The 16264-nt window shown below is 41.9% G+C and overlaps 2 protein-coding genes across 2 annotated transcripts in view; one reads left to right on the top strand and one right to left on the bottom strand.

The window, feature by feature from the left end:
• The window catches only part of LOC708768 (NBPF member 20), an 853661-nt gene that overhangs the window by 745333 nt on the left and 92064 nt on the right, over positions 1–16264 (bottom strand).
• The window catches only part of NBPF11 (NBPF member 11), a 22222-nt gene extending 5958 nt beyond the window's left edge, over positions 1–16264 (top strand). The window contains 7 exon segments of the mRNA XM_077950050.1: positions 156–361; positions 1642–1693; positions 4896–5059; positions 6096–6148; positions 12933–13104; positions 13817–13868; positions 14502–16264. Coding sequence (XP_077806176.1) covers positions 156–361; positions 1642–1693; positions 4896–5059; positions 6096–6148; positions 12933–13104; positions 13817–13868; positions 14502–14745 — 943 coding nt within the window. The 3' untranslated portion in view covers positions 14746–16264.

Below are 16264 nucleotides of genomic sequence, written 5' to 3'. Positions count from 1 at the left end.
AGAAGAGGATTGCCTGTCACTTCTTAAAGGGAACCTCCTGTTTGCTTTCTTGGACTACTCTCTTTTTGCCTCTTGCCAAAACCAGCTAGGATTCCCTGGGGTCCAATCCCCCTGTGTTTAATCTTCTTTCTTCTCTGTCCCACCTGGCTCATCAGGGAGGTGCAGAAGGCCAAAGAAAGGGAAGTCCCTGAGGACTCACTGGAGGAATGTGCCGTCACTTGTTCAAATAGCCACGGCCCTTATGACTCGAACCAGCCACACAGGAATACCAAGATCACATTTGATGAAGACAAATTCAACTCACCTTTCATTGACTCATCCTCTCATGATGAGTGGGCAGATGCTGTACATATTATCCCAGGTAGCCTCTCTTTTCCTTGTGTCTCCTGCCTCTGTCTAGGCTGAGGAAGGTAAACTCTGAAGACAGGCTCTATACACACAAATTGTTTTGAATAAAACCTACAGTGGCATCTAAACAGATATCAGGGAGTTTTTTGTCCTTCTCAGCTCATGTCATGCCTTTGTCTGCCAGTCCCCAGTATCAAGTTACTGGACCCCATGCAGATGTGACAATCTCATAGTCACCTGAGTGCAGGAGGTACACAGGAAGTATCTGTCAGGCCTTCTAGCTTCGATTCAGTATCTCTTGTCATCTGCGATTAAGTCATCTGTCCCTGAACAATGTTCATGGAGTTTCTATGCCTTTTTAAGGAAGCTGGCAGCCTTGCCTTTGTATCTGGAAATATTGATCCCTAGGCTTCACTGCTCTCAGCTTTAATCTGGATCTCCTTTTAGTCAGCTTGCTTAGCTGCACAGTCACCCTGAAATCAGGACGGAAAATTTTCTTCTTTACTTTGCTGATATATTTCCATAAAGCAAGGCTGGACCCTGTTTCTCCACTCCATCAGTGCAATGGCTGATCCAGTGTTTCTTTTTAGCATCATAGATTTTTGTTGTTGTTGTTGTTGCAATGGAGTCTTGCTCTGTCACCCAGACTGGAGTGCCATGTCACCATCTTGGCTTGGTGCAACCTCCGCCTCCCAGATTCAGGTGATTCTCTTGCCTCAGCCTCCTGAGTAGCTGGGACCACAGGTGCACACCACTGCATCTGGCTAATTTTTGTATTTTTAGTAGAGACCAGGTTTCCCCATATTGGCCAGGCTGGTCTTTAACTCATGACCTGAAATGATTCACCTGTCTTGGCCTTCCAAATCACAGATTCTTTTTAAAGCAAGAGTTGTTCAAATTTATCTATCAGTCGAGTTTCATGTATAGATGCCTCTAAACATTTAATGTCCATGTTACCTGGTGATATAAGTCAGTATTGCAGCAACACTCCTAGAAAATTGTTTGACCAATTTCTGGAGAGTTTTTTGGGAAAAATTTTGTTTAACTTTGACTCAGGCAGGGAATATGGCATTATGGTCTACATGTAGAGGGAGACTTTGGCCTGTGGGTCTGGAAAGCAGGGTCATCTACTTCTCACCACACTTTATCTAGGGCACCCTAGAATATTCCTGTCAGAATTCATATTCTTGCACTGAGAATAGTTACATCCTTGTGCTATGACTGGACAGTGATTTGGTCATATGTGAAGTGTGAATTACTTAATGTGACCTGCTTCTCTGAATTTATTTACAGAAAATGAAAGCGATGATGAGGAAGAGGAAGAAAAAGGGCCAGTGTCCCCCAGGTAATGCTGTGGAACTGTGGGCTGTTACTTCAGTAGTGACACCTAGAGATTGTAGATTTAGGGAAAAAGGGGAGGTGATGAATAGAACTATTTCTTCTGTTCACCCAGCTACAAATTATCCTTATTAACAATGTTGTGCGTTATTTGTGGTAACTGTATTGGTTTTAATTTCATAGTCCTCTCAATATAGGCACTTGCAATCAGATGAACCAGGTGAGCGAACCAAACAGGGTTTTCTTGTTGATCTTTTCAAAAAGCCAGCTCCTGGATTCACTGATTTTTTGAAGGGTTTTTTTGTGTCTCTATCTCCTTTAGTTCTGCTCTGATCTTCGTTATTATTTCTTGTCTTCTGCTAGCTTTTGAATTTGTTTGCCTTGCTTCTCTAGTTCTTTTAATTGTGATGTTAGAGTATCAATTTTAGATCTTTCCTGCTTTCTCTTGTGGGCATTTAGTGCTATAAATTTCCCTCTACACACTGCTCTAAATGTGTCCCAGAGATTCCGGTATGTTGTGTCTTTGTTCTCATTGGTTCTAAAGAACATCTTTATTTCTGCCTTCATTTTATTATTTACCCAGTAGTCATTCAGAAGCAGGTTGTTCAGTTTCCATGTAGTTGTGTGGTTTTGAATGAGTTTCTTTATCCTGAGTTCTAATTTGATTACACTGTGGTCTGAGAGACAGTTTGTTGTGATGTTTGCTCTTTTACATTTTCTGAGGAGTGCTTTACTTCCAACTATGTGGTCAATTTTGGAATAAGTGCGATGTGGTGCTGAGAAGAATATATATTCCATTGATTTGGGGTGGAGAGTTTTGTAGATGTCTATTAGGTCTGCTTGGTGCAGAACTGAGTTCAATTCCTGGATATCCTTGTTAACTTTCTGTCTCGTTGATCTGTCTAATATTGACAGTGGGGTGTTAAAGTCTCCCATTATTATTGCGTGGGAGTCTACGTCTCTTTTTAGGTCTCTCAGGACTTGCTTTATGAATCTGGGTGCTCCTGTGTTGGGTGCATATATGTTTAGTTAGGATAGTTAGCTCTTCTTGTTGAATTGATCCCTTTACCATTATGTAATGGCCTTCTTTGTCTCTTTTGATCTTTGTTGGTTTAAAGTCTGTTTTATCAGAGACTAGGATTGCAACTCCTGCCCTTTTTTGTTTTCCATTTGCTTGGTAGATCTTCCTCCATCCCTTTATTTTGAGCCTATGTGTGTCTCTGCATGTGAGATGGGTCTCCTGAATACAGCACACTGATGGGTCTTGACTCTTTATCCAATTTGCCAGTCTGTGTCTTTTAATTGGAGCATTTAGTCAATTTACATTTAAGGTTAATATTGTTATGTGTAAGTTTGATCCTGTCATTATGATGTTAGCTGGTTATTTTGCCCATTAGTTGATGCACTTTCTTCCTATCTAGCAGCAATGATCTTTACAATTTGGCATGTTTTTGCAGTGTCTAGTACCGGTTGTTCCTTTCCATGTTTAGTGCTTCCTTCAGGAGCTCTTGTAAGGCAGGCCTGGTGGTAGCAAAATCTCTGAGCATTTGCTTGTCTGTAAAGGATTTTATTTCTCCTTTACTTATGAAGCTTCGTTTGGCTGGATATGAAATTCTGGGTTGAAAATTCTTTTCTTTAAGAATGTTGAATATTGGCCCCCACTCTCTTCTGGCTTGTAGGATTTCTACCGAGAGATTTGGTGTTAGTCTGATGGGCTTCCCTTTGTGGGTAACCCAGCCTTTCTCTCTGGCTGCCCTTAGCATTTTTTCCTTCATCTCAACCTTGGTGAATCTGACAATTATGATTCTTGGGGTTGCTTTTCTCGAGGAGTATCTTTGTGGTGTTCTCTGTATTTCCTGAATTTGAATGTTGGCCTGCCTTACTAGGTTGGGGAAGTTCTCCTGGATAATATCCTGAAGAGTGTTTTCAAGCTTGGTTACATTCTCCCCGTCACTTTCAGGTACACCGATCAAATATAGGTTTGGTCTTTTCACATAATCCCATATTTCTTGGAGGCTTTGTTCATTTCTTTTTACTGTTTTTTTCCCTCTAGACTTCTCTTTTTGCTTCATTTCATTCATTTGATCTTCAATCACAGATATTCGTTTTTCCACTTGATCGAATCAGCTACTGAAGCTTGTGCATATGTCACGTAGTTCTCGTGCCATGGTTTTCAGCTTCATTACGTCATTTAAGGTCTTCTCTACACTGTTTATTCTAGTTAGCTATTCATCTATTCTTTTTTCAAGGTTTTTAGCTTCCTTGTGATGGTTTTGCACATCCTCCTTTAGCTCAGAGAAGTTCGTTATTACCGACTTTCTGAAGCCTACTTCTGTCACCTCGTCAAAGTCATTCTCCATCCTGCTTTGTTCCGTTGCTGGCAAGGAGCTGTGATCCTTTGGAGGAGAAGGGGCGCTCTGGTTTTTAGAATTTTCAGCTTTTCTGCTCTGGTTTCTCCCCATCTTTGTGGTTTTATCTACCTTTGGTCTTTGATGTTGGTGACCTACAGATGGGGTTTTGGTGTGGACGTCCTTTTTGTTGATGTGGATGCTTTTCCTTTCTGTTTGTTAGTTTTCCTTCTAACAGTCAGGTCCCTCAGCTGCAGGTCTGTTGGAGTTTGCTGGAGGTCCACTCCAGACCCTCAAACAGGGATTTCTTGGTGTCACCTGTTCTCTCCCATGTGTTTAAATCCAGAGAGAGATGTATATATGCTTTCTGCCCATTTGTTGTTAGTATGTTTGCTAGTATTTGTGCAAGAAAAGAAATTGGAAAAATAAACATATTATATCAAAATATTGGAAAAATGGGGCCCTTAATACACAAGCTGTGTGTCTGCACTGCCTCAAGAGCTCTGTTCACTTGAATGCCGCATGCAAAATTCAACCCAATTTATGCAAAGTAGTTGAAGCCCTGTGTTAGTTCTCTGTGCTGCAAGTCATGACGGTAGTTTACAGGGAGAGTCTGGGTGCCCTGCGTTGGCTCATCTGTGGCAAATATACTGAGCACGTGCTGCCCATTTTTGCTCTGTCCTCAGAGCAGTCACCCTCCACCCTGCATTTAGAAGGATAGTTTTATTTCTCTTGAAGGAAAAATGCCTTTGGTTTTTGTGACCACTCCATTCTCTCTCCCATCAGATCATCTGGGGGGTTTTGCTGTCTAATCTCTGTTGGTTAAATCTTCTGTCATCTCTGTGCTGCCTGGCTCATCAGGAATCTGCAGGAGTCTGAAGAGGAGGAAGCCCCCTAGGAGTCCTGGGATGAAGGTTATTTGACTCTCTCAATTCCTGCTGACATGTCTGCCTTGTACCAGTCTTACAAGAGCACCTTTCACTCATTAGAAGAACAGCAAGTCGGCTTGGCTCTTGACATAGGCAGTGAGTACTCCATTGTGAAGGTGATGAAGCTCCAGTTCATGTCCCAGGTGGACCCCATAATCTTTGGGCCTTGTGCCCCTGGTTGGGCTGAGAGTTGCCGTCACTGTGAACTGAACCTATATATCAGTGTAGATTTCAATCACTCTGGAGTTGAGTCTGAAGCACAGGCATGGGGTGGGTCAGTGAGCTTTGCTCTCTTCCTAGTCTCAGGCCATGCCCTTGCCACCCTTGACTGACTGTCAGGACATTGAACTCAAGGCAGGTGTGGCGAACTCACACCAAGCTCTGCAGCACATGCCCAGGAGTTGTCTGTCAGATCAGCTCATCTGAATTAAATGTCTCTTGCCAGCTACTAAGTTCCTTATGAGTTTTGTTCCCAAAGCATGTCTGTGCGGTTCTCTACCTGCCCAAGGCCAGTGTCACCCTTGTCTACCTCTCAGTGGAAGATGTGACCCAGGTTTCACTGAATTCATCCCCATTTTCTGTGTCTTCTAAGTTGGCTTGTTTTAGCTCAGCTGTCCATCATCTTGCTGGTATGTTTTCTAGATAAATGACTGACTTTTCATCCACAAAACCATAATAGCTGATGCTTCTGTGTAGAACCAAGTTCATTGTGACTCAAGAGCTGATACATTGCACCCCTTCATCAAATCTCAGTGTCCCCAATCTCTTAAAGTATCAAATCCTGGGTATTTGATGAGAGAAGCCTGAATATTGCAGTATCTCTTCTACAAGGTGTTAGAACTATTTGCCTACAATCTATTGGGAAAGACTTTGCTCATTTGTACAGAAACCTAGGACAGAGCTCATTGGGAAGATAACGTTCCAAAACGGGAATTTTGCCCAAGGCTCATGAAAGGAACCAAGTCAGTTCTTTCAAGACTTGACCTCAGGCCTCCTGGTATATTTTTCTCAAAGTCTCCTGTTCTCACACTGAGAAGACTGATGTCCCTGTGTTAGGATTGGACAGAGGAATGTTTCTGTGTGTAAGGAAGAACTGCTTAATGTAAGAGGCCCCATCTGAATTTATTTGCAGGACATTGGTGGGATCAAGTGAAAAAGTAGGAGCAAGAGGACACAGGTCCCAGGTGAGTCTGAGAAATTGTGGACTATTAATTTGATGTTGACACCTGGAGATGCCAAGTCCAAGGAAAACAGTACATGCTGAAAATAATGATTTCATCTTGTCAGACAAGTCTGAATTACCCCTACTAACATTGCTTTTGATTCTCATTACAGTAAATGTTTAGGTTTCCATTTCTTCCTACCCTTATCATTTACTAACATAGTGAAGGTTGACCATACCTCAAAAGCTGTATTCTCATGGTGACTGCTGGGAAACTTGAGCACATTTTATGCGAAATTATTGAGCCCACTCTTTTCATGATCACTGTTCACTGTGTGTCCTGACGGCACAAATACAGAGTGTCCTTGACTCCCTCATCAGTATGTCACCTGGCCAATTCACTGAGCTCTCTCTCTCTCTCTCTCTCTCTGTGTGTGTGTGTGTGTGTGTCTCTGTGTGTGTGTCCTTCTCTTTCATTCTTTTCTACCTGGCCGTGGTCTATCACAACATAAAGGCAATAGTTTGTAACCTCATTGATGGATCTATCCTTTTTGTTTTCTTTTTTTTTTTTTTTAATTATACTTTAAGTTCTAGGGTACATGTGCACAATGTGCAGGTTTGTTACATATATATACATGTGCCATGTTGGTGTGCTGCACCCATTAACTCATCATTTACATTAGGTATATCTCCTAATGCTATCCCTCCCCCTACCCCCTTCCCACAATAGTACCTGGTGTGTGATGTTCCCCTTCCCGTGTCTAAGTGATCTCATTGTTCAATTCCCGCCTATGAGTGAGAACATGCGGTATTTGGTTTTCTGTTCTTGCAATAGTTTGCTGAGAATGACGGTTTCCAGCTGCATCCATGTACCTACGAAGGACACAAACTCATCCTTTTTTATGGCTGCATAGTATTCCATGGTGTATATGTGCCACATTTTCTTAATCCAGTCTGTCACTGATAGACATCTGAGTTGACTCCAAGTCTTTGCTATTGTGAATAGTGCTGCAATAAACATATGTGTGCATGTGTCTTTATAGCAGCATGATTTATAACCCTTTGGGTATATACTCAGTAATGGGATGGCTGGGTCATATGGTATTTCTAGTTCTAGATCCTTGAGGAATCGCCAGACTGTTTTCCATAATGGTTAAACTATTTTACAGTCCCACCAACAGTGTAAAAGTGTTCGTATTTCTCCACATCCTCTCCAGCACCTGTTGTTTCCAGACATTTTAATGATTGCCATTCTAACTGGTGTGAGATGGTATCTCATTGTGGTTTTGATTTGCATTTCTCTGATGGCGAGTGATGATGAGCTTTTTTTCATGTGTTTGTTGGCTGTATGTCTTCTTTTGAGAAATGTCTGTTCATATCCTTTGCCCACTTTTTGATGGAGTTGTTTGTTTTTTTCTTGTAAATTTGTTTGAGTTCTTTGTAGGTTCTGGATATTAGCCCTTTGTGAGATGAGTAGATTGCAAAAATTTTCTCCCATTCTGTATGTTGCCTGTTCACTCTGATGGTAGTTTCTTTTGCTGTGCAGAAGCTCTTTAGTTTAATTAGATCCCATTTGTCAATTTTGGCTTTTGTTGCCATTGCTTTTGGTGTTTTAGACATGAAGTCTTTGCCCATGCCTATGTCCTGAATGGTATTACCTAGGTTTTCTTCTAGTGTTTTTATGGTTTTAGGTCTAACATTTAAGTCTCTAATCCATCTTGAATTAATTTTCGTATAAGGAGTAAGGAAAGGATCCAGTTTCAGCTTTCTACTTATGGCTAGCCAATTTTCCCAGCATCATTTATTAAATAGGGAATCCTTTCCCCATTTCTTGTTTTTCTCAGGTTTGCCAAAGATCAGATGTGTGGTATTATTTCTGAGGACTCTGTTCTGTTCCATTGGTCTATATCTCTGTTTTGGTACCAGTACCATGCTGTTTTGGTTATTGTAGCCTTGTAGTATAGTTTGAAGTCAGGTAGCGTGATGCCTTCAGCTTTGTTCTTTTGGCTTAGGATTGTCTTGGTGATGCGGGGTCTTTTTTGGTTCCATATGAACTTTAAAGCAGTTTTTTCCAATTCTGTGAAGAAAGTCATTGGTAGCTTAATGAGGATGGCATTGAATCTATGAATTACCTTGGGCAGTATGGCCATTTTCATGATACTGATTCTTCCTATCCATGAGCATGGTATGTTCTTCCATTTGTTTGTGTCCTCTTATTTCCCTGAGCAGTGGTTTGTAGTTCTCCTTGAAGAGGTCCTTTATATCCCTTGTAAGTTGGATTCCTAGGTATTGTATTCTCTTTGAAGCTATTGTGAATGGGAGTTCATTCATGATTTGGCTCTCTGTTTGTCTGTTACTGGTGTATAAGAGTGCTTGTGATATTTGCACATTGATTTTGTATCCTGAGACTTTGCTGAAGTTGCTTATCAGCTTAAGGAGATTTTGGGCTGAGATGATGGAGTTTTCTAAATATACAATCATGTCATCTGCAAACAGGGACAATTTGACTTCGTCTTTTCCTAACTGAATACCCTTGATTTCTTTCTCTTGCCTGATTGCCCTAGCCAGAACTTCCAACACTATGTTGAATAGGAGTGGTGAGAGAGGGCATCCCTGTCTTGTGCCAGTTTTCAAAGGGAATGCTTCCAGTTTTTGCCCATTCAGTATGATATTGCCTGTGGGTTTGTCATAAATAGCTCTTATTATTTTGAGATACGTTCCATCAATACCGAATTTTTTGAGAGTTTTTAGCATGAAGGGCTGTTGAATTTTGTCAAAAGCCTTTTCTGCATCTATTGAGATAATCATGTGGTTTTTGTCTTTGGTTCTGTTTATATGCTGGATTACATTTATTGATTTGTGTATGTTGAACCAGCCTTGCATCCCAGGGATGAAGCCCACTTGATCATGGTGGATAAGCTTTTTGATGTGCTGCTGGATTCGGTTTGCCAGTATTTTATTGAGGATTTTTGCATCGATGTTCATCAGGGATGTTGGTCTAAAATTCTCTTTTTTTGTTGTGTTTCTGCCAGGCTTTGGTATCAGGATGATGCTGGGCTCATAAAATGAGTTAGGGAGGATTCCCTCTTTTTCTATTGATTGGAATAGTTTCAGAAGGAATGGTAGCAACTCCTCGTTGTACCTCTGGTAGAATTCGGCTGTGAATCCGTCTGGTCCTGGACTTTTTTTGGTTGGTAGGCTATTAATTATTGCCTCCATTTCAGAGCCTGCTATTGGTCTATTCAGGGATTCCACTTCTTCCTGGTTTAGTCTTTGGAGAGTGTAAGTGTCCAGGAAATTATCCATTTCTTCTAGGTTTTCTAGTTTATTTGTGTAGAGGTGTTTATAGTATTCTCTGATGGTAGTTTGTATTTCCGTGGGGTTTGGGGTGATATCCCCTTTAACATTTTTTATTGCGTCTATTTGATTCTTCTCTCTTTTCTTCTTTATTAGTCTTGCTAGCAGTCTGCCAATTTTGTTGATCTTTTCAAAAAACCAGTTGCTGGATTCATTGATTTTTTGGAGGGTTTTATGTGTCTCTGTCTCCTTCAGTTCTGCTCTGATCTTAGTTATTTCTTGCCTTCTGCTAGCTTTTGAATGTGTTTGCTCTTGCTTCTCTAGTTCTTTTAATTGTGATGTTAGTGTCAATTTTAGATCTTTCTTGCTTTCTCTTGTGGGCATTTAGTGCTATAAATTTCCCTCTACACACTGCTTTAAATCTGTCCCAGAGATTCTGATATGTTGTATCTTTGTTCTCATTGGTTTCAAAGAACATCTTTATTTCTGCCTTCATTTCGTTATGTACCCAGTAGTCACTCAGGAGCAGGTTGCTTAGTTTCCATGTAGTTGAGTGGTTTTGATTGAGTTTCTTAGTCCTGAGTTCTAGTTTGATTGCACTGTGGTCTGAGAGACAGTTGTTATAATTTTTGTTCTTTTACATTTTCTGAGGAGTGCTTTACTTCCAACTATGTGGTCAGTTTTGGAATAAGTGCGATGTGGTGCTGAGAAGAATGTATATTCCAGTGATTTGGGGTGGAGAGTTCTGTAGATGTCTATTAGGTCTGCTTGGTGCAGAGTTGAGTTCAATTCCTGGATATCCTTGTTAACTTTCTGTCTTGTTGATCTGTCTAATGTTGACAGTGGGGTGTGAAAGTCTCCCATTATTATTGTATGGGAATCTAAGTCTCTTTGTATGTCTCTAAGGACATGCTTTATGAATCTGGGTGCTCCTGTATTGGGTGCATATATATTTAGGATAGTTAGATCTTCCTGATGAATGATCCCTTTGCCATTATGTAATGGCCTTCTTTGTCTCTTTTGATCATTGATGGTGTGAAGTCTGTTTTATCAGAGACTAGGATTGCAACCCCTGCTTTTTGTTTGTTCTCCATTTGCTTGGTAGATCTTCCTCCATCCCTTTATTTTGAGCCTATGTGTGTCTCTGCATGTGAGATGGGTCTCCTGAATACAGCAAACTGATGGGTCTTGATTCTTTATCCAATTTGCCAGTCTGTGTCTTTTAATTGGAGCATTTAGTCAATTTACATTTAAGGTTAATATTGTTATGTGTGAACTTAATATCATAATGTCATTATGATGTTAGCTGGTAATTTTGCTCGTTAGTTGATGCAGTTTCTTCCTATCATCGATGGAGTTTACATTTTGGCCTGTTTTTGCAATGGCTGGTACCAATTGTTCCTTTCCATGTTTAGTGCTTCTTTCAGGATCTCTTGTAGGGCAGACCTGGTGGTGACAAAATCTCTGAGCATTTGCTTATCTGTAAGGGATTTTATTTCTCCTTCACTTATGAAACTTAGTTTGGCTGGATATGAAATTCTGGGTTGAAAATTCTTTTCTTTAAGAATGTTGAATATTGGCCCCCACTCTCTTCTGGCTTGTAGAGTTTCTGCCGAGAGATCTGCTATTAGTCTGATGGGCTTCCCTTTGTGGGTAACCCGACCTTTCTCTCTGGCTGCCCTTAACATTTTTTCCTTTATTTCAACTTTGGTGAATCTGACAATTATGTGTCTTGGGGTTGCTCTTCTCCAGGAATATCTTTGTGGCATTCTCTGTATTTCCTGAATTTGAATGTTGGCCTGCCTTACTAGGTTGGGGACGTTCTCCTGGATGCTATGCTGCAGAGTGTTTTCCAACTTGGTTACATTTTCTCCGTCACTTTCAGGCACACCAATCAGACGTAGATTTGGTCTTTTCACATAATCCCATATTTCTTGGAGGCTTTGTTCATTTCTTTTTACTCTTTTTTCTCTACACTTCTCTTCTTGCTTCATTTCATTTATTTGATCTTCAATCGCTGATACTCTTTCTTCCAGTTGATTGAGTCGGTTCCTGAAGCTTGTGCATTTGTCACGTAGTTCTCATGTTATGGTTTTCATCTCTCTCAGTTCTTTTAAGGACTTCTCTATGTTGGTTATTCTAGTTAGCCATTCGTCAAATCTTTTTCAAGGTTTTTAGTTTCTTTGCTCTGGTTACATAGTTCCTCCTTTAGCTCTGAGAAGTTTGATCAACTGAAGCCTTCTTCTCTCAACTCATCAAAGTCATTCTCCATCCAGCTTTGTTCTGTTGCTGGCGATGAGCTGCATTCCTTTGGAGCAGGAGACGCGCTCTTATTTTTTGAATTTCCAGCTTTCTGCACTGCTTTTTCCCCATCTTTGTGGTTTTATCTTCCTTTGGTCTTTGATGATGGTGTCCTGATGGGGTTTTGGTGTGGGTGTCCTTTCTGTTTGCTAGTTTTCCTTCTAACAGTCAGGACCCTCAGCTGCAGGTCTATTGGCATTTGCTTGAGGTCCACTCCAGATGCTGTTTGCCTGGGTATCAGCAGCAGAGGCTGCAGAAGATAGAATATTGCTGAACAGCAAGTGTTGCTGTCTGATTCTTGCTCTGGAAGCTTCGTCTCAGGGGTGTACCCTGCCATGTGAGGTGTGAGGTGTCGGTCTGCACCTAATGGGGGATGTCTCCCAGTCAGGCTACTCAGGGGTCAGGGACCCACTTGAGCAGTCAGTCTGTCCGTTCTCAGACCTCAACCTCCGTGCTGGGAGATCCACTGCTCGCTTCATAGCTGTCAGACAGGGGCATTTACCTCTGCCGAGGTTTCTGCTGCTTTTTGTTTAGCTATGCCCTGTCCCCAGAGGTGGAGTCTACAGAGGCAGGTAGGCCTCCTTGAGCTGTGGTGGGCTTCACCCAATTCGAGCTTCCCAGTGGCTTTGTTTACCTACTTAAGCGTCAGCAATGGAGGGCGCCCCTCCCCTAGCCTCGCTGCCACCTTGCAGTTAGATCTCAGACTGCTGTGCTAGCAATGAGGGAGGCTCTGTGGGCCAGGGACCCTCTGGGCCAGGTGTGTGATATAATCTCCTGGTGTGCCGTTTGCTAAGAACCTTGATAAAGCGCAATATTAGGGTGGGAGTTACCCGATTTTCCAGGTGTTATCTGTCTCAATTTCCTTTGGCTAGGAAAAGGAATTCCCTTCCCCCTTGCGCTTCCCAGGTGAGGTGATGCCTCGCCTGCTTCAGTTCTCGCTGGTCAGGCTGCACCTGCGGACCAGCACCAACTGTCCAACACACCCCAGAGAGATGAACGCGGTACCTCAGTTGAAAATGCAGAAATCACCCGTCTTCTGTGTTGCCACGCTGGGAGCTGGAGGCTGGAGCTGTTCCTATTTGGCCATCTTGGGCACGTCTCTCCTTTTTCTTTTTTAACCACTTCCTAATGCTACCCATGAAATCCAGTTGAGGCTCTGTTGTGTCTGATTTCCTCTGGCTTATTCTTTACTTTTTCTATTTTTCCGGTCTCAGCTGGGAGCTACTGGAGGTAGTAGATCCTGAAGTCTTGCAGGACTCACTGGATAGATGTTATTCATCTCCTTCCAGTTATCTTGAACTGCCTGACTCCTGCCAGCCCTACAGAAATTTCTTTTACTCACTGGAGGAACAACACATTGGCTTTTCTCTTGATGTGGATGGTGAGTACCTTTCTATGAAGGTGATAAGGATCCACTGAGTCTTCCATATAGAGATCATATTCCTGCTCCAAGTGGCCGTTACTGAGCTGAGAGATGTCATTGCTGCAGTGAGGACCTGTAGGCACATGTAGGTTGAATGAAACTCTAGTTCTACCTGGAAGCCCAGACATGGGATTGGTCAGTGAGCATGGCTGTCTTCCTAGTCTCAGGCCATGCCTGTGTCACTCTGATTCTACTCTCAAGACATTGGACCTGGGCAGATGTGACAAATTCAGAGAACTATGATTTGACTCAAGGGTTTGTCGATTTCCTTTTTCACTCTAATTTTAGTGTCTAAAATCCTCACAACCATGAACAATCTGAGTATTTGATGAGACAGGGCTAAATATTGCAGTTTTTCTCCTAGAAGTCTTTTGAGGGTATTTGCTTTAAATTGATTGGAAAAATATGGCATAACCATTTGCACAAACTTGTGACAAATGATATTGGGATAACGATCTGCCAGAATAGGGACATTTTACCCACAGTTTCTGGGACAAAAACCAAGGAATCTCTATCATGACCAGCCTTCAGGCCTCTGGAAATATGTCTCTCACAGTGTTGTATTCTCATGCTGAGGCGCCTGAGGTCCCTGTGTGAGGATTAGACAGTGGATTGTATGTGTGTAGGGGAATCAGCTTAATGTGTCTGTCCATGTCTGAATTTATTGCAGAAATTGAAAAGTACCAAGAAGGGGAAGAAGATCAAAACCCACCATGCCCCAGGTAACTTTCAGCAATTGTGGATGCTTAGTTCTGTGTTAACACCTGGAGACGACAGATCCAGGGAAAACAGAGTATGTTTGATTTCATGTTTTCAACGAAGGCTGAATTCCTCCTATTGACATTGCTGTTGGTTTTCATTGCAGTAGACGTTTAGGTTTCCATTTCTTCCTCCCCTTATCATTTACTAACGTATCACAGGTTGACCATACCTCAAAAGCTGTACTCTCATGGTGACTGCATCGAATTTTGAGCACATTTTATGGAAAACTATTGAGCTCATTCTTTTCATGATCACTGTTTGCTGTGTGTCATGAGGGCACCAACTCAGAGTGTCCTTTTTCTCCCTTATCAGTGTGTCACCTGGCCAATTCACTGAGCTCACTTTCTCTCTCTCTCTTTCTCTCTCTGTCTCTCTCTGTCTCTGCCTCTCTCTCTCTCTCTGTCTTTCTCTTTCAATGTTTTCTACCTGGCCCTGTTCTATCCCAACATAAAGTCAATAATTGTTTTACCTCATTAATGGATCTATCCTTTTTCTTTTTTAACCACTTCCTCATGTTACCCCTGAAATCTAGTTGGGGCTCTGTGGTGTCTGATTTTCCCTGGCTGCTTCTTTAGTTTTGTCTCCTTTTCCAGGCTCAACAGCGTGCTGGTGGAAGTGGAAGAGCCTGGAGTCTTGCAGGACTTATTGGATAGATGTTATTCGACTTCTTCAACTTACTTTGAATTACCTGACTCATTTCAGCACTACAGAAGTGCCTTTTACTCATTTGAGGAACAGCACATTAGCTTGTCCCTTGACATGGACAATAGGTTTTTTACTTTGACAGTGATAAGGCTCCACCTGGTCTTCCAGATGGTAGTCATATTCCCACACTAAGCAGCCCTTACTAAGCTGAGAGATGTCATTGCTGCAGGCAGGACCTATAGGCACATGTAGGCTTGAATGAAACTGTAGTTCCATTTGGAAGCCCAGACATAGGATGGATCAGTGGGCATGGCCCTATTCCTATTCTCAGACCATGCCAGTGGCAACCTGTGCTCAGTCTGAAGACATTGGACCCAAGTTAGGTGTGACACGTTTACATAACTATGCAGCACATGCCGGGAGTGGTCTGTCAGACATTCTAATTTGAAAGATATACCCACATATCTCTGGGTAGCTACAAAGTTCTTCAGGGATTTCATTTTGCCGGCATGTCTCTGAGCTTCTACACCTGCTCAAGGTTAGTGTCATCTTTGTGTTTAGCTCATCCAAAGGTGTTACCCTGGTTTCAATGAACCTAACCCCATTCTTTCTATCTTCAGTGTTGGCTTGTTTTAGCGGATCCATCTGTAACACAGGAGGGATCCTTGGCTGAGGATTGTATTTCAGAACCACTGACTGCTCTTGACAGTTGTTAACCCACTAGGCTCTTTTGGTTAGAGAAGCCACAGTCCTTCAGCCTCCAGTTGATATCGATACTTAGGAAGACCACAGCTAGATGGACAAACAGCATTGAGAGGCCTCAGCCCTGCTCCTCTCAATTCCATCCTGTAGAGAACAGGAGTCAGGAGCCGCTGGCAGGAGACAGCATGTCACCCAGGACTCTGCCGGTACAGAATATGAACAATGCCATGTTCTTGTAGAAAACGCTTAACGTGGGTTTCATAGGAGGTAATCACCAGACAACTGCAGAATGTAGAACACTGAACAGGGCAACTGACCTGTCTCCTTCACACAGTCCATGTCACCATGAATCACACAACAGAAAGGAAAAGAGATACTTTGGGTTCAAAAAAAGTAAAAAGATAATGTAGCTACATTTCTTCAGTTATTTTGAACCCAAAATATCTCCTCATCTTTTTGTTGTTGTCATTGATTGTGGTGACATGGACTTGTTTGTAGAGGACAGGTCAGCTGTTTGGCTCAATGATCTACATTCTGAAGTTGTCTGAAAATGTCTTCATGATTAAATTCAGCCTAAACGTTTTGTTGGGAACACTGCAAAGTCAATGCTGTGAGTTTCCAACCTCAGCCCATCTGCTGGCAGAGAAGGTCTAGTTTGTCCATCACCATGATCATGATATCAGGACAGGTTACTTGGTTAAAGAGGGGTCTAGGAGATCTGTCCCTTTTAGAGATACCTTCCTTATAATGAAGTATTTGGGAAAGTGGTTTTTAAAATATAAGTGTCCTGTATTCTAATGATCATGCTCTAAACATTTTATCATTTATTAATCATCCCTGCCTATGTCTATTATTAGATTCATATCTCTACCCTGGAAATTTTCTGTCTCAATTTTTACTGTGCCTTTGTTTTTGCTAGTATCTGTTGTTGAAAAAAATTCTCTGCCTGAGTTTTAATTTTTGTCCAAAGTTAATTTTAATCTATACAATTAAAAACTTTTGCCCGTCA

Source organism: Macaca mulatta, chromosome 1 (genome assembly GCF_049350105.2).
Source record: "Macaca mulatta isolate MMU2019108-1 chromosome 1, T2T-MMU8v2.0, whole genome shotgun sequence".
In the NCBI taxonomy this organism is placed as follows: Eukaryota; Metazoa; Chordata; class Mammalia; order Primates; family Cercopithecidae; genus Macaca; species Macaca mulatta.
This window is presented reverse-complemented; position numbering and strand designations above follow the sequence as displayed.